This window comes from Megachile rotundata, chromosome 2, assembly GCF_050947335.1.
Source record: "Megachile rotundata isolate GNS110a chromosome 2, iyMegRotu1, whole genome shotgun sequence".
NCBI lineage: Eukaryota > Metazoa > Arthropoda > Insecta > Hymenoptera > Megachilidae > Megachile > Megachile rotundata.
The window spans coordinates 5,131,140-5,154,977 of record NC_134984.1 but is presented as its reverse complement, the minus strand read 5'-3'; the positions used below and the strand labels follow the sequence as shown (position 1 = coordinate 5,154,977).

Sequence of the window (23,838 nt, the reverse complement as noted above, 5' to 3'; positions counted from 1 at the left end):
ATAATAAACATTTTGTTGTGCAACCTACATAATTATAATGTTAAAGTATCATATAAACAGCCGATAATAATGGATGAACATAATATTTAAAAAATAATGAACAGCATTATGTTAAACTTTACCCGGAAAAATTGACTTTAAAAAATGTTCAACTTTGGAGGCTCATATCTTCGAAATGGTAGTAATAAAATCATTAAAACTGTGAAAACAGTATGCACAGATTCCTTATAAAATAATTCCATTAAACGGATTTCAAGAATTGCGATTTTCATTTTTTGACTTTTGTCCACGTTTTCGCCGTTTTTCGCCACTGTGCAACGTCCAGAATCGTGCCGAGTGCAAAGGGTTAAGTTTTGTTAGCCGCTTGGGCAGTAGTTACATCTGCTTTATTTTATTTCATTCGATCAGTTAATATATTCAGCCGATGTGCCTACGAGTGTATCTGAGAATGGTTAAAACGCGTCGTGGAGGCAGAAAATTCAACTGCGTAAAACTTTGAATACCGCCGCGGAAAGAAAATAATATTATGTAAGGAAATAGAAAATCGACAAACGGTCGACACGGGCCATGTGCTTTCTGTCAGTGCATTTCCCTTCCTCAGGGAAACTTCGCTGGGCCTAAGTGCCTGCCATAAACAACCATGCTGACGGGGGTATCCTCAATCGTGTCTAGAGAGACATTCCTGTATTGGCATTTGCCGTGAAACGTTTTCAGTAAAGTATTTAGTATTTCATATAAAAACGCCCACCGTTTATTCAGTGAAAACCTTACCTTCACTTTTATTTTACCTATTTATCTTACAGATATGGTGGTGAAGTCCAAATATTGCAAGTCATGTGAATTTTGGAAAAACAAAATTGACACTGAAGAATATGCAGAATGGAAGAAGCAGCACGATGACGAATGTCAAGTGAATCATGAGGGATCTGCTAGTAAAATGGAGGTCGACGCAATGATGGAAATGTTCCAACACTCCACATTGTTATACAATGCAAAGTACCAATATTATATTGGTAACCGGGACACCAAGGTTTTTAAAGGTATTTTAGATGCAAAGCCCTATAACGATATCGACGTAGAAAAAAAAGAGTGCATCGATCACGTGCAAAAACGCATGGGCACGAGATTGCGCAATTTGAAGAAGCAGACGAAGGGTTTTGGAGGAGAAGGCAATCTCACAGGAAAACTCATCGATGAACTAAGTATATATTATGGTTTAGCCATCCGTCGACACCATGAATCCGTCGAGAAAATGAGGGATGTGTTTGGGCAACATTATATCATAAAATATCAACGGATGAAAACCCACAGCACGACAAGTGCCCACCTGGAGAGGATTCTTGGTGCTCCTGACAAAAGGCGAAGGCCACAGATACATTGGACAATTATAAGCACAAATCTCCAATGTCAAATATAGTGTTTACAGCCATAAAACCTATATACGAAGAACTTACCAACAACGATCTACTAACACGCTGCATTGGTGGCTTCACCCAAAATAGCAACGAAAGTTTCAATGCGGTCTATGGCTCCGAAAACGGTATCCAGTGGCAAAAATGTATTGGATATTGCTGCAAATATGGCTGTCTTCATCTTCAACGATGGACTATCCACTATAATGGAAGTGATGAAAACCTTAGATATGACTGTTGGAGAAAATTGCTACAATTTTTGCTTGCAAGCCGACGCCCGTCGGATACAGTTCTCGGAACGATCATTGAATGAGGCTACAAAAATAGCAAGATTGAGTCTTAGATCTAGCAGGAAGGAAAAGGACATGGAGGATGTGCACATGGAAGGCCAAATGTATGGTGCAGGCATCGCTGATTAAAGGTACATAACAAATTTCTTATGCTGAATGGCAATCAAAATTTTAAACGCGTTTTTCTCGAAATCACTTTATTTGAATTGGCCGAATAAATAACTCGAAAAGTTTTCAACTAATCAACTTGAAATTTTGTGGAGAGGTGCAAAACAACATAACTCAGTGAACGTCGTACGGTCTTTTTGATTAATTAACTACTTAACTTTTTATTAACAATTTAATGCTAAATTTTCTGCCGTTTTTTCGAAACTTTTCTTTATATATACACTAAACTAACAATTATTAATATTTTTTAATTTCCGTACGATGTTCCATAGATTTAGGCATATAATAATGGAAAAATTTGGATTTTTTGATTTAGGACCATGTGTTTATGAAAAAACAATCCGGCCGTGTACCCCATTCAAGGAAATGGTGTTGTTACTTGCTAGTACCTACAGCCGCCATTATTAACCCAAATTATTTATAAAAATTTACAAACTATCTCCAAAATATATATAATAAAACCTCTTTTATTCTAACCTTATAACTTGTACGATTATTACTTTAAAAATTTCCGAAAATCACCTTTTTTCACGAATATCTCAAGCATTAGAAAACAGAACAAAAACAATGGGACGAATGGTTACCTCAAGCTCTCTTTTCCTATAATACAATCGTACATGAAGGAACAAAATTTATACCGCACGAACTAATATTTGGCAAAAAAGTAAGATAGCCGTCAAAATTCGTCGTCGAAGAAGACATCAGCACTTTTCCAGATTTCGTTGACAACCTAATTACAACATTACACAATCTTCTGAACACAACCAGGAACAATTTGCAGCAAGCTAAACATAGACAAAAGTTTTATTACGACAAGAAAATACGTCCTGTATATTATCAAACCGGCGAAAATATCTTCCTACTCAATCCACCACGGGAAAATAAACTAAAGAAAGAATACACTGGCCCGCATATAATATCTAGAAACGTTGGGGACAACACTGTAGAGCTACAAATTAGGGGAAAACCCCAGAAAAGGATAGTACATAAGGACCGCATCAAGAGGGCGTACGTACCAGTTAAGGATCAAGAATCGGTAATAGGCAAAATTCGGCTTTAGGAAAGCAGGATGCGAGCCAAATGCGCATGCGCAACAAAGTAGACTCATTGTTACGAAAAATCCTGAATTGCGTGGTCGCGAAAGTTTATAGGGCGTGCTACACAAATACCGAAAGAAGGGGAAAAAAAAGAGAAGAAGAAAAAAAGAAAAGAAGAAAATAACAGGAAAAGCATATCTAATTGACGCGATCTGTGTTAAACACGAGGAGGTCGTATTCTCGCACAAGTAAGACTACTTGACAAAACGCCTGTGTGGCGTATGCGGGATGTATACTGACAAGGAACATTACCCAATCGCCAATCGCCGATTTTGATGCGCTTTGAGTATGATATAGAACGCAAAAAAATATTTGATACGTATTTTTTTTTTATCGGCCATCGTCCATGCTGAAGGGGTGAAAATGGCCCCCAAAGTTGGGGTTGCAAAATATATTCTCTCGAATATCTCAGGAACTATTAGGCCTAGACAAAAAATTAAAAGTGCAAATTTTTCTGTTTCAGAAGGCCAATAATATGGCGTAAGTGGATTTTTGAAAAATTTATTTGTTTAAAAAATATGTTAAAAATTAACATTATTTTGCAAATTTTTTTTATAAAACTTTGTACTATTTTGATCAAATTTCACATATGTAAACTATAGGTCAAAAGACAAAATACGGATAAATTGGAATTTTTTATTTCGCTTATGGAAAAAATATTATTGTCGTTGAAGTTATACGTACATTTTATACCTTCCGTTCGGTGCACAACTGATTTCTATACGTAATATTCTGGAAATTGTATTATATTACATTTTTTACACTAACTTATTTAAAAAAAGAATTTGAAGGTCCAAAGGTGCCTCCATAAAAATATGTCGTTCAAGTCAGATATCACATTTGATCCGCGTTATGGGCGCGTATTGGTGGCAGTATTCGACGCACGGAGGATCTTAACGCGTAAATTGTACTTGTGCGTAGTGTAATATCTTCATAACTATGTAGAATACATGCAATTAAAGAAATTACATCTGTTGATCAAGAATTGCTTCACGATTGTAAGATATATATTGTTAGGTTGGGTTACTCTGAAAATATCACTTTTTTAATCATTTTTTAATTTTTTTAAATTTTGATAAGAAATATCATATCGCCAAATAAAACTTTGACAGTTTTAAGCATTAAAAAATCGCTATTGGATTAATACAACCTTCTGATGTATGTGGTTATAGAACATGGAAAAATTTCGCGCATGAAATATTAAATCTTTTGCCTACGTTAGATTTACAAATTAACGTACGGGCATTGGACATAATTGTCAAAATGTGTCCATTAATTCATAATCAATTGTCCGCACCTAGGTATAAAAAACTGTTTAAGTACGCATGGTTACAGCATGGTTGCATCAGTAGCAGATTGGAACATTTTGATAATCCCGTTGACTTTAGTTTCAAACAAATTAAAACTATGTCACTTTTACAAAATATACGCTGACAAATACTGATATCCGTTTCGATTTCATAATGCATAACATTATTACATCTTTTACGTTTACTACCGTTTATAATACATTAGAAAATCATTTCAAAATAAAAGACATAATTTAGAAAATTTTGTTCGAAAAATTTCTAATCCTTTAATTTTATTGAATTTAGATATAAATTTATTCACAAAAGGCAATGTAATAAAAATTGATAAAGTTAAAGTTGAATGCTTGCTTCTGAAGATTATGCTATTGTTACTGCGTAACAAATATTGTATAAATTCGTTTAAGTGACCCGTGACCTCCCAAGGTAACAAAATTTAACTATTCAGGTAGGGCAATTTGAAAAACATATTTCGAGGAAACCTCCGAAGATCATAAAGCCAAAAAGTTCAGTATTATACATAATTACCCTTATAGATGCCATAAAAAAGGTCACCGGTTTTACACACTTAAGAAAGTTTAAAAAATTTACAATCTTAACCGCCCTAAACATCGAAGCTTCAGAGCCTACCTGAGTCTAACGGTAGTCCCCGCCAAATGTATGCCATTTCCCCAAAATAGAGAAAATCTCGAATAACCAACAGAAACGTCGTTAGAAAAAGCCCCCACTATAAGAAAAAGTTAATGTTGATAGAAAATTTTGCGAGAAAGATCAGATCAAAACATACTAGCATACGAACAACATAAAAATCATCCTCTACGTGCCGTCCGATAGAATTCACTAACTTGTACTCTGAAATTTTTGTAGTTGTATTTGTTCGAGAATCCAAACAAAGAGGTAAAAGCAAACCGTTAGAACCGCGAAAAATACACTTTTTCTAGTCACCGTTCCACAACATCAGCAAAAGTCGTTGGCGGTGTCTTGTTTTTCTAGCCTAGCTGTTGTCGCGACTCCAACCGTCAAACCGGCGCACGGCAACAGCTAAGCCAATCAGGCGATCCGCAAAACTTCACTCTTTGTTTGGATCCTCGAACTGCCGCAACGGAGAAAAATTGAATTCTCCAATCGTGGAATCCTGGCGAGTACATACGAGGTGTGACACAAAAGTAACGAGACTAGGTCTGTAGCTTGAAAAAACAATGGAATTGGCAGAAATTGTTTTTTGTAGCATCATCCCACATACCTCCTCTATCCATGTTGCCAATTTCGATTGAATCGGTCATACCATTTGAAAGTATTGCGTTATTTAGTGAACACGTGCAACTGCATTCTACCGGAAAAATGTCTAACGTAAAAGTCGAACTGCATATAAACATCAAGTTTTTTGTAAAATTTGTTGAAATATTTTGTAACATGTGATGAGACTTGGATTTTTACCTATGACCCAGAATGTAAGCGCCAGTCAATGGAGTGGAAGTCTCCAGGATCCCCAAAACCCAAAAAAGCACGCATGTCAAAATCAAAATTCCACATTAATGAAATTGTAATGGTTAAGTGGTTTCCCAGTGGTCAGACTGTTAACCAACACTATTACATTAAAGTCCTAAAAAGATTTAGTGAAAAAAATTGGAAAGAAAGGCCACAGTCATGAAGCGATGGATGGTCGTTGCACCAGGACAATGCATCCGCTCACACGGCACTGTCTGCCAAGTAGTTTCTGACCAGTAAAAATATTACTGTGATGGGGCATCCTCCTTATTCATCTGATTTGGCTCCATGAGACTTTTCTTTATTTCCTAAAGTTAAATTTTGCTTAATGGGAACCTATTTCACTTCAGTTAAAGAGGTTCAGGCAGAAACGGAGAATCTCCTAAAGGGACTTCCAAAAACCTCGTTCCAGAATTGTTAGTAGCAATGGCAGCACCAAATGCAAAAGTGTGTGAATGCTGAAGAGGACTACTTTGAAGGTGATAATGTCACGGAGAACTGATTCTGCAGGTACAATGATTTATTGGACTAGTCTCGTTACTTTTGTGTCACACCTCGTATAAGAGCGTGAAACTCTTGAGCGCACCTACTGATTTACGAATACTCACGCTAACATAATCGCGAACGAACATCTCTGCGAGATTAAGCTCCGTTAAGTGACTTAGCTAAGCGCGACCGCGTCGCCACATAAAAGACACTTACAATTAGATTCTAGTTTGGCGAAGCCGCCCAAGGCTCGACCCAAATTGTTAACCGTTAAACAAAGACAATTCATTGCTATTCAAACTGTATATATATATATTTCTTTATATGTCGTTAAATATAAAGTGTACAGTCAAATTGTTATCGTGTAATCGTGAGTGTATAAAGTCGTTCGTGAATCTAGCTTCTTAAATAAACTTTGTAAACTGTCCTTATTGCACTTTTCTTGCACCTAATCAACTCCCACGTTATCTAGCTCAGCGCTGAGCGTTCCGGCAATTCGACGACTCATCATCACCGTCGAAACAGTATTATTAAATATAATAAGTGTTACATGGAACTTTAACATATTATTCACTATCCAACATTTTCAAATATTCATTCGCCGTGAAGTCTGCGTGTGAAGTGAGCATTCTCGAAAGTATCTTTCAATATGAAAATTGACTATTTTGCTCACGAGTCAACAGCTATATAGTGTGCACAATAATGAAATTCAATGAAGAAATTCATTATTAAAAGTTAAATAAATAAACGTATATCTTCGGCTAAAAGTTTCATTGGCCATAGAAACCCATGTTCCGTATAGCGACGACAGGTACCGCGGCGGATTTATACCTGTTCGCTGGACCTTCCCTGGCTACCGATGAAACAATAAACATCTGATATTGTTCAATTGTTAAAAACGTGACAAATTATGGTATAAAAAGGGCTCACCCTCTTCGAAAACAAATCTCAAATCATTTCTCCGTAAAAAGTAGGAGAAAATTGTATATGTAATAATTATTGCTAAATTGCAATAAACAAAAAATTCTAAAAACACGTATCCCCTATTTTGATCCATATTTTTCGTATACAAATCTGCAAAAAAATCGAACTGCATTTAGGGTGAGAAATTGAAAAAAAAAGTGCATTTTTTTAATATATTATTTAAATAAATAATTTCAAAAGAGAGGCAATCAAGAGGCAACCCGCGCGGGAGTGAGACAGCTAGAACAAGGTGTTGATGTTTCGTCGATTCGGGATTTTTCACGAACACACTGTCCAACAGTCAACTGATTTCGTAACGGCTATTATGAAATTCTTATAGATTTTTGCGAGCTGAATACGAATCTGAAATCCGTTTTTCTCTAGGACGTACAGTTTTGGAGAAAATTAATTTTAAAAAAAATTGCAAATTTTCAGCTTTGGAAATTTTTTGTGCTTTTACCGTAGCAGCTATTCAGTGGCTTTTTACACGAGAAGAATCTGTGAATTATCCTGAATAAAACTATATAAATTGTTATTACATTGTAAATATTTAAATACGTTAAATGATGATCAAAGTAAGAAAGACACCAGAAACGCACCAATTTTTTCTGATATTTTTCAATTTATTTAAAAAACTATGGGTCTAGGCGAAAATCTAACCATCGCACAGCGGCGCGTGGTTTGCTGAACTATTTTTTTTATAAAAAGAAAGCAAAGGCGATTTTGTAACTTCGCTTGATGCTTTCTTCTGCAGAAATGTCTACTCTGTCATGTGCGATGGTTAGATTTTCGCCTAGACCCATAGTTTTTTAAATAAATTGAAAAATATCAGAAAAAATTGGTGCGTTTCTGGTGTCTTTCTTACTTTGATCATCATTTAACGTATTTAAATATTTACAATGTAATAACAATTTATATATTATTAGGTTGGTGCATATGAAATGTCGTTTTTTTTTTAGGTGCGAAAAGTTGTCTCCCTGTTTTCATTATGCTTTTTTGTTTTGCATAACCTTGTTTATAGTCGTATTCTCCATTCTCAGAACCACATTTCAACGAAGAAGATTTTGTCAAAAGTGTTTCCTTTCGTTATTTATTTTGAATTTTACACCGATATGAATTCAACCGATATTCGTGTAATTTTTTTATACGAGTATAAACTCGGTCATAATGCTGCAGAAGCTGCACGCAATATAAACCAGGCATTTGGGGAGAATACCGTTAACGACCGTAAAGTACAGCGTTGGTTTGAAAAATTTTTTTCCGGTGATTTTTCCTTACAAAATAAGCCACGCGATAGACCCAAAACGACTGTGAACAACAATACGTTAAAATCATTGGTGGAAACGGATCCAACTGTATCCACAAGGGAACTTGCCATCAAAATGGAAGTTGACCATACATCAATATTACGACACCTGAATGAAATTGGTAAGGTGAAAAAAATGGACAAGTGGATACCGCATGAACTCACGGAGCGACATAAGCTGAATCGGTTGAACGTGTGCTCATCGTTGCTAACCCGATTAAATCGAGAGCCATTTTTGGATCGAATTATTACGTGTGATGAAAAATGGGTTCTGTACGATAATAGGAAGAGGTGTGCACGATGGCTGGACAAGGATGAAGCTTGTGCTCATGCCGCAAGACCATCACTTCATCCACGAAAAATTTTGATTACGGTTTGGTGGAATGTCACTGGGGTAATTCATTACTCATTCCTTCGTACTGGGGAAACAATCACAGCTGACAAGTATTGCCAGTACATTGAGGAAATGCACGAGAAATTAAAAATTTTACGTCCATCACTTATTAATCGGCATGGGCCGATACTTCTCCACGACAACGCTCGGCCACATACGTCGTACAAAACGATTCAGAAATTAAATGAATTAAAGTATGAAATTTTGCAACACCCACCTTATTCGCCAGATCTCTCGCCCACTGATTTTCATTTTTTTAAACATTTAGAACAGTTTGTACGGGGCAAAAAATATGAAACTGAAGACAATCTAAAAAATTCTGTATCAGAATTTATCGAATGTAAAGATCAGAATTTCTTTAAGACAGGCATTTATGCATTAAAATCTCGTTGGGAAAAGTGTATTGAAGCCAATGGCGCATATTTTGATTGAATAAACAATTTTTAAAAAAAGATATGCGGTTTTATATATTTACCTAAAAATCCGACATTTCATACGCACCAGCCTAATAGTTTTATTCAGGATAATTCACAGATTCTTCTCGTGTAAAAAGGCACTGAATAGCTGCTACAGTAAAAGCACAACAAATTTCCAAAGTTGAAAATTTGCAATTTTTTTTTAAATTAATTTTCTCCAAAACTGTACGTCCTAGAGAAAAACAGATTTCAGATTCGTATTCAGCTCGCAAAAATCTATAAGAATTTCATAGTAGCCGTTACGAAATCCAAAAAAAATCAAAATTTGTTGTACAGTGTTATTAACGAGAATAATATATATAGTTATAGCGGTAGCGTTTAAAGAAAATGGAACTTTTAAAATGAAAGGTCAGTTTAAATGTAAAAAAATTTCTGTGAAAAGCACTGAACGAAAAAATGACATACGTCAAAAAGAGAGGTGGCATAGAATATTAGGTCATATAAACTTTAGTTATTTGAATACTTTGAGTAAACAACAGTTGCTAACGGGCATTCCAAAAGAACTTGAAACGGAATTTATAAAATGTAAGACTTGTATAGAGAATAAGATGCATATTTTACCATTTAATAATAATAGATCTAGAGCAAAAGATATTTTAGAGATTGTTTACGCTGATGTATGTGGTAGTTCTAAAACAGCGGGTTTAAATGGAGAAAGATATTTTTAGAGATTAAGTTTTTGACTGTTTTATTTAATTCGTAAATGTAAGTGAAAATTTAACTGGAAAAAGAGTAAAGATTTTGAGATATGATTATAGGAAAGAGTACATAAATAGTCCTTTCAATGAATTTGCCACAGAGAAGGGTATAATTTTAAATAATTGTCCAGCGTACGTACATGAGCTAAACGGTACAGCAGAGCGATTTAATAGAACAATAATGGATATGGCACGTTGTTTGTTAGCGGAAGCACAGGTACATAAGTGTTTTTGGCCTGAAATAATATGTGCAGCGACATATTTGAAAAACCGTACACTTGCGAATACAATAGAAAAGAAAGTACCTTATGAAATATTTTTTAAAACGAAACCAAATGTTGATCATTTACCTTTATACGGTAGTAGAGTTTTTATAAGAAAACCAGAGCAAAAAAAACTTTCTAAATGGGATAAAAAGGCAGACATGGGGATTCTACTTGGATATACTTATGTAGGCTATAGAGTACTGGTAAATAGAAAAATAGTTGTTGCGGGACATATAGAAATAGTAGAAAGAGATGTAAAGTGTATTAACCTAGATGAGAATGATTATAATAGTAGAAGCGTTGCTAGTACAGATGATTTATCAGATGACAGTTTTGAAAGCACAGATGAAACTGAAGAAAAACAAGATAAAGCGAAGGTAAGAAATGTTGTAAAAGAAGAATGTAAATCTCCACATAGGTTTACACGAGATGGAAGAAGTTCTATTAGATATCCAGAAAATGACAATTATAACATTTGTGTAAGATACTGTAGAGTAGATATTCCTTGTACTTTTGAGAAGGCGTTAAGCAGTAAAGGTAGTAAAAATTGGGAGGAAGCAATAAATAAAGAAATAGAATGCATAAATAAAAATGAAACATAGAAATAAATTCAGAGAGTAGAAGGAAAAAATGTCTTACAATTAGATGTAAAATGGGTCTATGCGAAAAAGACTGACAATAGGTATGAAACGCTAAAAATTTTGATTTTCATACTGTTGTCAAAATGATTTAAATATTGAACAAATGCACGTAGAAACTGCTTTTTTAAATGGCAAGATTAATTCGGAAGTATATGTCAATCAACCTATAGGCTTAAGATGGTACAAAACAGGTGTATAAATTAATGAAGGCATTTTACGGTTTAAAAAAAAGTCCTAGAGATTGGTATGAGTGCTTTGATGAGTGTATGATTAAGCTAGAGTTTGAAAGAAGTAAAGCAGATTTCTCTTTATATAAAAAAGGAGTAAGGGATGAAATGATTTATTTACTAATTTATGTGGATGGCTTATTAATTTGCAGTAAAAGGAAAATACAAAGCATTAAGAAACTCTTATTAAATAGATATAAAATGAAAGATTTAGGTAAAATAAGCGAATATCTCGGTATTGATGTAGAATATAATTACTACAAAAATGAAATGAATCTAACAAGGAAACATATCAAACAGGGACACATCGATTTTAATGAAACTTATGTGAAAGACAGTTTTCAAGAAAATATTTTACATGTATTTTTTTCATCGGCCATTGTTCACATTGAAGGGGTGAAAATAGCCCCCAAAGTTAAGGGCTAAAATCATATTTTTGGGAATATCTCCCGAATTAACTTCCGTTAATATTTTTTCTTTTGGACTTTTCTAATTATGTATTATATACATATAGTGTATTATACTTACATAATTTTTCCTTCAACTTTTTTTTATTTTTGTTAAAAAAATTAATTAAGATTATAGATAAAAATGTACCTCAAATTATTGTTCACTGTCAACCATTAGATTTAAAAAAAAATGTCATATTACGACAGAATCGCTATGTATCAGAATGAGAAAACAATATAATGTACCGGATTCGTAACAAGCAACTGGCCAGATCCGAGCGAGTGGCTTATTACGAATCAATGTAGAATTAAATGAATGAACGACAGAATCGCTATGCATCAGAGTGAGAAAACAATATATATGTTCTGTCCTCTTTCCACTAAACTGTTCGGTCGACCGTGAAAATTTATGATTTCTTCGGTTTCGCGGACCTCTCACTCTTTCTCGGATCTCTCACTCAGCGGCCGACTTCAAACAAAGAAGAGGGGGTAGAAATTTGCTTGTTACGAATCACAAAACTGTTGCTTGTTACGAATCAGTACTGTAGTCGTTTTTCGCTAAAGCCCCGTCTTGAATCCGAAGTGTTTCTTTTTTGTGTTCTTTTGCGCGTTGCGTCCGGCTCTGTTCCGTTCTCTCTTTTTTTTTGTAATTCAGTAGTGCGTTCCGTTTTTATCGCTTTTCTTTTCCTTATATATTGTATGTGTGTGCCTGCGTGGATTTTTCGTCGCCGCCGCCCCAGCGTGAAGTTCTTTGGTTGGACACGCCAGCGCAAAAAGGTAGGAGCTATCTCCGTACCCTTTTCTTTAGATATTTATTTGCGCGTGGGCGAGGGCGATAGGACCCCTGGCCTCCGGTGACGAGGACCCTAGAGGCCGCGGACGGTCTACACGACACCGTCCCCTCTAATCTAGTTTTTTCTGCTGTATTTGGTATTTAGGACCAACGTCCCTTTGTTGTCCACGACCCCTAAGAGGGCGTGTTCCTTCGCGGACGAATACCTCAGCATTCTTCTTTTTGTACTTCTCTATTTTCTCTATCTTTGTACTCGCGCGTACCGTGTGCCCCCGCGCCGCGAAAGCCTCCCTCGCAATTGGCGAGTCGACCCCCTTATTCCTCGACCGTTGCTTGTAACGCGTGGGGCCCACGCGAATTCATTTTTCTGTTCTGATTACGTGGCCCACTTGGAGGCCCGACTAAAAGCATTTTCTATTGGATACGAACTCGCGGGTCTTTTACTAGTTTTTTTTTCTGACCCCCTCTGATTCCCGCTCCCGACAGAGCAGCCGACGAGGCATAACCAAAAAAAAAAGAAGGTAATGAACTAAATGAAAATATGCCTCGGTACACATGTCCGTCACACTTTATAGTATGGTTAATTGTGCTAATAAGAAGAAGCGTACTGAAAGTAGCTTTCTCCTTTGGCTTTCCTTTCCAAGGAAAAAATCCCTCCTCATGAGTCTATACATCCTATGAAATGAGAAATATTCGGATATGATGAGAATACTGAAGTATAATTGGTAGTACAAGTATGGATATACTTGCAATTCATTTAGTTGCAAGTTTAACGTCTCGTTATTTTTTACATGATAATCTATTTATAAATTAATCGTTTACAAAGATTTTTGTATATTAGCGTTTAGTGTTAACAACAAAAATAATTACAAAAACTGAGTTGTGGAAATTATTGAAACAATTTTTTTTATAATGTGACGTGAATGCTCTGAACAATTAAAAGCCAAGAACTATTTATTCTAAAAGTAATGAAAATTATATCAAATATAACAAAATAATTGCCATGATAAAAACAATTGTGATTTTATTATTTACAATGTGCAAATACATATACTTAAAACAGGAAGATTGTAACAAAATAAACATGTCTCAACAGCTATAATAATTAAGTGTAATATAATTTAAATGTATGTAAGTCACAATTTGTACATATCAAAAACCTGCATTTTTTCTACGAGTTAAGTGATCGTAATATTCGCTAGTATATTTGTAAAACTAATCAGTTAAATCAACTCCTAGTTATTACACCTATGATTTAAATAAAAACGAGAGTTTCAAATTTACCATTGCAAAGTTACTTTAGACAATTGATTGGAGCACAGATTCTACGAACAATTTTCTATTGAAAACTCAATTACGTTCGTGCCATTCAAACAGAATAAAATAGTAAGTTTATACGGTAATAAATAAACGGAAAATCAGTACTGATGCAAATATGGAATACGTGCAGCATCATGGTTGATAAAAGATTTGTAAAATGTTCGGTTCATATATTGAAATCACCATATGCTACTTCAGATTTGTTCGATAAAAGTTAACTAATTTATTGAGTTAATCAAAATGTTTGTTGCCTTCTAAGGAGAAAATCGATTATAAATTTGACACACGTAAATTTTATTATACATTTTCTTTGTTTTCTGAAAGTATAAACAGATTTATTAATGATCAAGATTCTTATTTAATTATCATTAGACATCTATAACTATGCTTGCTTTTCTAGAACATGGATTATTAGAAATATAACATGTATTAGTAGAAATATTTTTTATACGAAATTTTGCAAATCGAAACTGACACTTACAATCATTTAGTGCAATCTCATTATTTACTAAATATGCCTGTCTTTTTTGAATTTCGACAACATTTCTATCTTTATGAGAATAATAAAATATTACTAAACTCAGTCTTATCTTACGCTTTTAACTATTCATAGCATATAAAATGTCCAATATACTGTGTTTTAAAATGTCTATAAAACTCTGTTTTTAGTAAGATATTTTAAGGCGCCAAAACGATGTGTACATTTATTCAAAATAAGGAAAGTGTTGACACATAAATTAATAAATATTAGGTACTGATAAAAACGACAGAATTTTCGGGTCAATCTAATAATAATAATAATGTAAAATAATATTGTCAAAATCAGTCTTTGTATCTTTCATCTTTTAACATTTGAGCAGATAAACTGCATTATATTTGGCACTGTTTTTTAATAAGATATCCTGAAATTCTTCAAGAAAATGTTTATAAATAAATTGAATAAATATTACCTATTCACAAATATGGCATAACTTTTTGGTTAACTTAATATTTATTTACTACATACTTGTTTCATCATATGTAGTAAGAAAGATGAGAATAACCAATAATACATAGGATCAATTGACTACATTCATTATAGTCTTGTTCTATTCTTCATCGCTTCTACAGTAAACAATTGTAAACTAATGTTTATTGTTCAGAATGTCAGTATTATGATATTAAAAAATTCTTTTTTTCAATTATTTCCATCGCAAGCTAATTTTTGAAAATTGTATTATTCATTCATTATGTCCAAACACCTGTTGTTATAAAATTTTTTATTCCGCAAAAACCCGTTTTTAATCATTTTTATTTACACATGTAGCGGAAAAGCGCTTATCGTGTAAATAATGTACATAGGTTAGTTATAAGAAAATGTATGTATCGTACGCCGCGTAACCAGCGTACCTCGGGCAGGCAATGCCATAAAAAACCCTTGGGCATGACAACGCACACCCGTGATTGGTTGGACCCAGAAGTCAAAAAGAATATAAATACCGGGAAAAGTCAAGACCAAGTCAGTCTTTTCCTGGAAAGTAAACCTTGACCTTCGGAGCAGCCGGACCTCAGCGGACCAGGCTCTCCACTTTTGCAATATTTCCAAAAGGACTTATAGTTCCGAGCTGCCGGACCTTAGCGGCCCAGGCTTTCGAAACTCTGAGACTTCGCAAACCATTCTCTGGAGCAGCCGGACCTTCGCGGACCAGGCTCTCCGTTTTCCTGAAAACGTCTTTTCTAACATCCAAAAAACGTTACCTAACCTTCTGGCGAAACCCTCGCCCGCGACGTGAACGTGTTAACGCGAGCGACTTTTGCGTATTTTAATCAAACGCGTTAGACACGTACTTATATTCATTCCAATTTGTAGTTTTAAACTCATATAGACGCAAACTATTTCTGGAATCGCCACCACATACATCGAGCAACATCAAATTTAAAAGTTGACGAACTGTTTATAAAAATTCATTTGTTTATGTGCATCCACTGAATTTGTGCATAGTTTGCAAGAACATTCGATATCACTAATTTAATTTATCTGCAGTGAGCAATGAATACACACGAACAAACTTACATTAACTGTTTCTCCACTCTCTTATTTGGAATAATTGAAAAATTAAGGTATACTAAACAAAATGATCAAAAACGGAGAGAGAAATTAAAAAAAAATTTCTGACATAATCGGAACCATGTTATTCGAAATCAAGCTGTTAGAGAAAGCACTGCACAAACAAGTTGTTTTAAAAATTAGTTTTTATAATTTTACAAAATGTACAAAATTGATTGAGATTTGAATATTTTCTGTATCCACTGAAATTTTATTTCGAACAAAAAAAATATTAAAGAATTTTGTTATTCCATAAGTTTTAAATAAGTCTTTTTTACACATATTATATTCATTTCCGTTTGAATAAATTTTACAGTTTTCCGACTGTTCAATAAAGTTTTATTTGAAAAGGTAGTTCTTAAAGATTAAAATAAAGAATTTTCTAGTTCTTATAAACGAAGAATGTTCGAAACAAATTTGAAGTATAAAAATAAGATTTTGTCAATGTGAAAGTAGTTTAATTGTTTCTGTTTTTTTCATCAGTTTCGAAGACAGTTCGGTATTTGAAAAAATATGGATAAAGTATGAAAGATGTTGCTTATAAAATTCTACAATTCCTGTTTGACACATTTTTTGTTTAATTAATAATTGAACGGGTATTTTAACAAAATCAGCTTCGTATGATTTTAAATAATTATTTGAATCTTCGCGAACTTGTTGTATTTTTTGAAGATTCAATTGAGCTAAAACTTTGCACAACTTTTTTCCATTCTAAGTATAGTCAAAAGTTTGAAATTAATTTTCACGAGGGATAAATAAAAACCACATTAACGATACACACGAAATAAGGAAGAGTTTAAAATATACATAAAATAGTGACAAAATAAAATAAAACTACACATAAATATAAACAAGTGTTATTTTTATGGCGAAAAAAGTAACAACATATTTTTAAGACTCACCAATTCGGTACGATCTCAACCCATTCGGAGTTATGCAGCATTATGAAATACACACCAAAAAAATTTATTGATCCCATAGTCACGAGAATAAGTAACATTTTTTTTCGTTCGGTAACATTTATTATTATAGGTAATTGTCCTTAAATATTTCTATCGACACACTATAAACTTGTATTTACTTGTACAAATCATCGTTCACTACCGTTAACGGGCGCTCTTCATAGACACGAAAAACACGTGGTGAAGCCACGGCGCGAACTAACTGATATAGGACCAGTGATGAGATATTGGTCGGGTTTTTCCGCGCATGCGCGAGAAATGCAGGAGCGCACGTAGCGTATGTATTTAGTGGCGCCACCAAATGGCGTAGTGTCGTTGGCGGGAAAGCAGCGAAGAAACAGCCGTTACGAGGTACGTTGTACATAGTTAATTATAATGGCATTAAATAATGGTGAAGGTGCCGTAAAAAAGCGTAGGATCCATAGATTTAATCATTCATGGTTAGATAATGACAGTTATAAAGTACGGTGAAGACCTACTGTAGATAGAAGTAGAGCGCTTTGTATCGCTTGTAATAAAACTATCAGATGTTGCAAAACCGATGTAGACAATCACGAAAAAACAAATGTACACCGTAGAAATGTAGATTCACTTGATATAAATAATAGCAACAATGATAGTAATAATATTAATGTTACCGCGAGCAGCTTACTCTACTAGGAACATCACTGGCGTGATGGACTGAGCGAGCGAAGCTGTCCCGGTTATCAACAGAATGATAATTATTATACTTATTACTCTTATTATTATCAATGTAACTTGTATTATTAGCCATATTATGCTGCTATGATCGATAGAACGATAATTATTATACTTATTATTCTTATTATTATCAATCTAACTTATATTATTGGCCATATTATGCTGCTATGATCGATAGATCGATAATTCTGTCCTCGGTTAGTTATGAAAAATAACTTACAAAAAAAGCATCAGCCGTATTACCCGCCGGCCTTCGGCCGGCGACTTATCCGGTCAATTGCGAAGACATATTACTGGATAAGATGTGAATTTGACCCTGGCCCTATTTTAAATTCAAAATTGGTTTCATACAATAAATAAAAAGAGTTTAACAACAAATTAATTGTTTTTTTAATTCCTGCTCAATCTTTCCAGTCTTTTAAATTCATTCAATTTTCTTTCACCTTTTTTCTTAATTTGCTCCAAAAGTTGAAGTGTAACAGTGTTTTCAATTAAAAGTCCTTCGATAGAAGAAACTCTGCTTAATGCAACATATGCAAGTCCGGGAGAAAATTCATTTGAAATATTTACAAGAGTATTAAGTAAAGTTAATCCCTGACTTTTGTGTATAGTAAATGCCCATGCTAATATAAGTGGTATCTAAAGTCGTGTAGCCTGTTTACCATTGTGGAGAAAATTCCGGGTCACAGGCGTGATAGGAATAATGTTCGTTGAAAGACCAGTAAGATTTTGAAATTGGACTAAGACCATGCAAGGAATATCATCTGGGCTTTTAGTTCCAGGTTTATAGATGATATCTTTCACAATTCCCTGAGAGCCGTTTGCCAATCCATGTCTTACTGACAAATTGTATATGAGTATGACTTTAGATCCAATAGAAATTTGCAGTGTGTTTGGAAATCCACAATCAGCAGCTTCAGCATCACGAGGCACATTTTTTGCTTCTATTAAAGCGACAGGCATTCGCGTTTGTTCCAATTTTGTGTAATTAGTCTGTTTAACTAATTCTTTTGTGCGTGAAATGATTGTGTGATTTTCGGTGTTGTCCGTTCCTTTTCTGACTCTTTGATTCAGAAAGTTAACTATTGACTCCAAATCCTCACCCCTACTCAAGTTGGTCAGCATGTTTCTGAAGGCAGATTGACTGCTACCAACTTGTCTGTGGTTTGAAGTCAAAATGAATACTTTCTTAAATTCACTTCGAAAAATCTCTCTCCCTCTTACATCCAAAGAATTAGTGTTTCCATTCATTTTAGAGAAAAAAGCAGGTGCAAGAACAGGGGGTAATTGGAATATATCTCCAACTAAATAAACAAAAACGCCTCCAAATAAAAGTCGGTTTCCTTTCGCGCTCTGTAACCTGTCGTTGATCATAGCCAAAAGTGCTGGTCTTGCCATTGAATATTCGTCCATAATCAATACACGAACAGGATTGATCATAGATTCAAATTTCTTTTTGGATTCACCCCGAAGATTAGCAAATTTCTTAATTTGAATCGGAACGATGAATGATGAGTGAATTGTTCCGCCGCCGATGTTAATTGCAGCGATACCGGTGGGTGCAACACAGAGATATTCTTTTTTGTTGCTTATTCTGTGCTGATCGCATGTTGCTTTCATCGCCTGGATAACTGCTGACTTTCCTGATCCTGCTGGACCCTGAATTATTGAGCACTGAGGTGCGTTTTCGTTGTTCAACTATTTGATCAATTGTTGAATAATGACATTCTGTTCTTCAGAAAGTGAAAAGGATGGCATTTGTTCCAATGCGCTTTCCTCATCATTCGCATTTTCTCTTAAACTTGCTGCAAAAACTTCCATTTGAGGAATATTGTCATGCGAGATGCGATCATAATTTATTTTTTCTTTAAATTAAACTGTTTACCTGTCGTTAAAACTTCGAATTTAAAAAGGTTAAGATCGTCAGGAATGAGTTTAAGTTCAGTGCAGATACCAGAGTACCGCATGAAAGCTTTTGAAACTAATTGATTGAATTCGGATGTTAGTTTTCTTTTTTCTGCAGTATCCGAACACTTTTCTCTTTCTTTATAATCCGAATGAGCGTTTGCAGAATACTTGTTAAGAGATTTTTGGGCTTCCTTTACGTTGAATTTGCCCTGGTTCCTTTTTTGTTTTCTGATCCGTGTTTTCTGAGACTTTGTCAGCGGCAAAGGTCCAAAAATCGGCACAGGTTCAACTTTTTTAGGCGAGGAAAAAAGAGGCTTTCGAAAAGATTTGTCTTTTCCAGACAAAGACGAGAACGGTACCGGGAACCTCCTTTTAAATCCACAAGCTCCTTTGATCGGAGAGATGGGGTCGGGGATGGCGATCAGATTGACCAAATCTGAGAATTTGAAAGCGGCCTGAGTATATAAAGATGGAGAAAATAAAAGAGAAATGGGGTTAGGGCAGGAATGAACACGGAACATCGAATGAAAACCAGCAACAATAAAAAAGGACTGAACGGAATAATTGGGCGAAGGGCAAAGGAACTAATGAACGCGGAAGTGGAATGGAAGGGAGAGAGAGAGAGAGAGAGCGGAACTTACACTCTGCGAGTGAAAAAAGGACTGAAGGCTAAAGGCTCCTGGCGGTGATGATGACGTAAGTGGAGATAGAAGAAAAGGGGGAGGGAGGGGAGAGAAAGGGGCCAGCCGCTCTAAGGTTAGTGAACTGCCACTAAACACAATCACTTACCATGAGCATGGAGTTGCTTCGATGGGAAGAATGGAGACGGGTTCACAATAAAGAACGATAAGTTCGTTACTTTTATTGCTAATAGGCAATTGTAGTTTAGAGGAGTCTATGTGACTGCACACTGAACTGTGATGCTCTGCCTCTTTTTTCCTCTCTTTTTATACACATGGTGACTGCATGTGGGAAGGCTCTTTCCTCTCATCCAATCAGATCACTTCATGCATGTGCTCATTCCCCCGAATCAACAGTAGCAGTAGCTGCAAAGTCAGCTTCAGGATCATGTGGTGCCTGTGTATGTGGATCAAAATCTTTTTTCTCTCCTCTTTGCCCACGTGCTTATTTCTCCCCTTCTCCCTAAAGAGTATCAGGGAAAAGAACGAGAAAACTCTTTCCCCGGATTAGACTCCGAATTCCTCGTTTACCAGAATGCCATATAAGCTCTTTTTCCGTTGCACATGTAACTACCAAATGCAAACAGGATTAAAGATAATGTCCGGACATAATAGTCAGATACGGAATGTATCAAAAGACCTTTTTATTTAGCTTTTGTTTTTTGATTCAAGAACCTCTCTTTTCGGGTCAGGCGCGTTTGTAGCTCACGGGGTCCGCTTCATCATTTTTTCTAATATTAGAATGTGCAATCCCTTTCCTGCCACAATGAATATTCTTTCATTTTTGAACTTTGATAGAATCAAATGTATTATATCAAAAAGTATGGAGCGGATGATGTTTGAAACAGCAAATAAGTAAGCATTAGTCAGAGGTGTATTAGTATACATGTATACGAATTTAAAAAAGTTGTCAGCACGCGGCATGTCTTTTGGGAGAATGCATGTGATCATTCACCCGAATCACCAGTAGCAGCAGCTGCAAAATAAGGTTCTAGGTCATGTGGTGCCTGTGTATGTGGATCAAATTCTTTACCTTTACCTCAGGATCACATGGTCAAGAAAACTATTTGACAGGAGAGAATAGCCGTTTAAATCTGCCTGACAAATCTTTTCCACCCTTTTCTGAGTGTTTATAAGCGCACCAAAAAGATCATATCATCAGTACCTCCTGTCAGCCGCTTTTCCTGACACAGGCCATTCTTATACTGATAGAAATCAGAGTAAAGAGCATACTCTGTCACAATCTTTAACATGAAATACGTTTTCAAATTAGTGCCTTACAAAACTCGCAGCAGTCTGAAGGCGAATATTTTGCCGAATGTTAGACGATGCCGGGACATTTGGAAACTGACAGAGGAACTGATCGATTTGCAGTATGAGGCAGCACGGCTGACAAGAATCGGTAAGTTTTACAAGCAATGATCGGCAGCGGGACCTCGATTTTGACTTCGGATTGAGCAGATGTCAGGTTACACTTTTTCGCCTTGTGCCAGATGTTTGACTTGTTCTTCAACTCGACAACCGGCTGGGCAGCCCGATTGTCGTAGTAGATGTTCAAAGTGTAAACCTTTTGTTTCTTTTGATCTAACATCATTTTCTTGTTTTCTTTTCTTTTTTCAAAAAAAGGGCTCAGAAATGGCAAAGAGTGGATGGATGTGATAGACGAAGAAATTTGGGACAATTTTTTCAAAAGCTGGCGTGTTTTGAAAAAGTTGAAGAGATCATTAAAGACAAACGAGATTTCAAAAGAAAATCTTTGCAAAGCGATTCGAAAAGGATGGATTTACGTCCCGTTCAGGATCAGTAAGGATGAAATTTTGGACATTCCTGACTCTATTGCATAAACATCATCAGCCGGTTCCATTAGAAGATGCTCCTTTCACCATTCAATCCGCGGAAAAGGACTCGCATCAAATACTTCCTCATGTTTTCCTCACTGGCACTCCTGTTCTATGTCCACAAGCAGAATGTCAGCCTCAGCAAATCCGGTGACAGTGAAATCAGTGCCGGAGATGAAGATCCTGAGCACCAGGCTGACCACATGGCACACATTTTCCTTTCATCCTCATTATCCGCACCTTTACATTCATCATCCTCATCGTTATCGTTATTAGGAGACAATGAAATTAGAGATGTGCAGCAGTTTAAAACAGGGGATCAGAGGATCCTGACTGAAAAGTTAAGAAGCAGGTTGTGACAGGAATTACAGCGAAAGCTGAACCAGCACTTCAGGCCTGTGATCGTTACGGCAGAACATAATCCGAATTATCGTTACAACAATAACAGCATTCCTGTGATCAGTGAAATCGGAGCAAACACAGTCAGATCGTCCGAAGTAAACATTTTAATTTGAGCCTAAAACCGTTTTCCCCATTGAGCTCCATGTAAAAAATAATTAAGTTGCAATTTTTTTAAACGCATCAGCTTTAAACAGAAAACCGATAAGTTTTTGCCATTCGTGAGGCAAATACCTTTCGATTGATACCAAATTTGTTTGGGTTCTTTGCATAGTTCGGGCGCTAAAAAATGCCAATTATTTTCGGAAAGTTCGAGTGAAGAGCTCGCTTCGCTCGCTCAATAAAGACAAGGTGAAACGAGCTGAAATTAAATTATCTGCATTTTTCGCTGAACATAATGTAGCATTTTGCAACGGACATCATTTAATACCGTTAATTAAAGATATTTGTGTTGAACCCGAAGGTGTACAGGATCCTTCACTTGCTCGACATATGTGTGCAAAAATTGTCAAAAATGTAATTGCCACGCAAAATTAAGAACATAATTGATTGCCTAAAAACGTGCAGATTTTTTATTTTAATTGATGAAAGTACCGATATTTCTGACACAAAATTAATGTGCGTGCTGGTAAGATATGTATCAACACTAGATGGTAGCATTATAACGCAGTTATTAAAATTATTACAATTAGATGCTACCGATTGTTCCCCAAGTAAAATTTTCGAAATTTTTAAAAATTCTTTAGATGAAAAAAATTCCTATTAAAAATATTATTGGAATCGCGTGTGATAATGCACCAGGTATGATTGGCCGTAATAATTCATTCATGTCGTATTTAAAAGTAGAAATTCCCGAAATAATTACAATAAAATGTATTTGCCACTCTTCCGCTCGTATAGCTAGTCACTCTTGTCACCAATTGCCTTCGGCATGTGACAATTTAATTAGAGAAGTTGCCACTTATATTTCGGGCAGTGCAAAGAGATGTGCAATTTTGATTGAATTCCAAAATTTTTTTGGAGTTCAGCAATTAAAAATTTTAAAATTATCAAATACTAGATGGCTTTGCCTCCATAAATGTATTATTAGATTATTAGATAATTGGGATGTTTTAAAAAATTATTTCATTTTTAACCAACTTCGAAAAAGGAGGAGGTTACTCAATTCGATCAGTATACAGGGTGTTACCTGTAACGCTACTCACGATTATTCTCCCACTTGCTGCCACCTTACGAAAAAAAGTTTAGAACAATATTTGCAGGGTATGAAGTGCACAATAGATATTAGTAAAGCAAATTTTTAAAACAGTTTGTTCTCTTGGCAAAGTCAAGGTCACCTTGGGTTTTTTAAATAGAAACATACATTTTTTTTTACTCATAGCTTTAGAGGATATCGAGACGAATTCAAAACATATATTACATGATATTTTTATTCCTACTCAATTTACAGAAATGGAAATGTGAAGTGAAAGGCCGGAATAT

The 23,838-nt window shown here is 35.2% G+C and overlaps 2 protein-coding genes and 1 pseudogene across 2 annotated transcripts in view; 2 read left to right on the top strand and 1 right to left on the bottom strand.

The window, feature by feature from the left end:
* The window catches only part of LOC105663762 (uncharacterized), a 46,610-nt gene extending 29,569 nt beyond the window's left edge, over positions 1–17,041 (bottom strand). The window contains exon 1 of the mRNA XM_076538918.1: positions 16,770–17,041. The gene's annotated coding sequence lies outside the window, so the exon portion shown is untranslated. The remainder of the gene's footprint in view (positions 1–16,769) is intronic.
* LOC105663197 (uncharacterized) lies at positions 861–2,263 on the top strand (annotated as a pseudogene).
* On the top strand, positions 10,267–10,953 carry LOC143266634 (uncharacterized). Its single transcript, XM_076542080.1, has one exon. It carries the CDS (start codon positions 10,267–10,269, stop codon positions 10,951–10,953), a length of 687 nt encoding a protein of 228 aa, XP_076398195.1.
* Positions 17,042–23,838: the final 6,797 nt, after the last annotated feature.

Bases quoted from the DNA above. Each gene is read 5' to 3' on its own strand.
- LOC143266634 (XM_076542080.1), top strand. From the start codon at position 10,267: ATGGATATGGCACGTTGTTTGTTAGCGGAAGCACAGGTACATAAGTGT.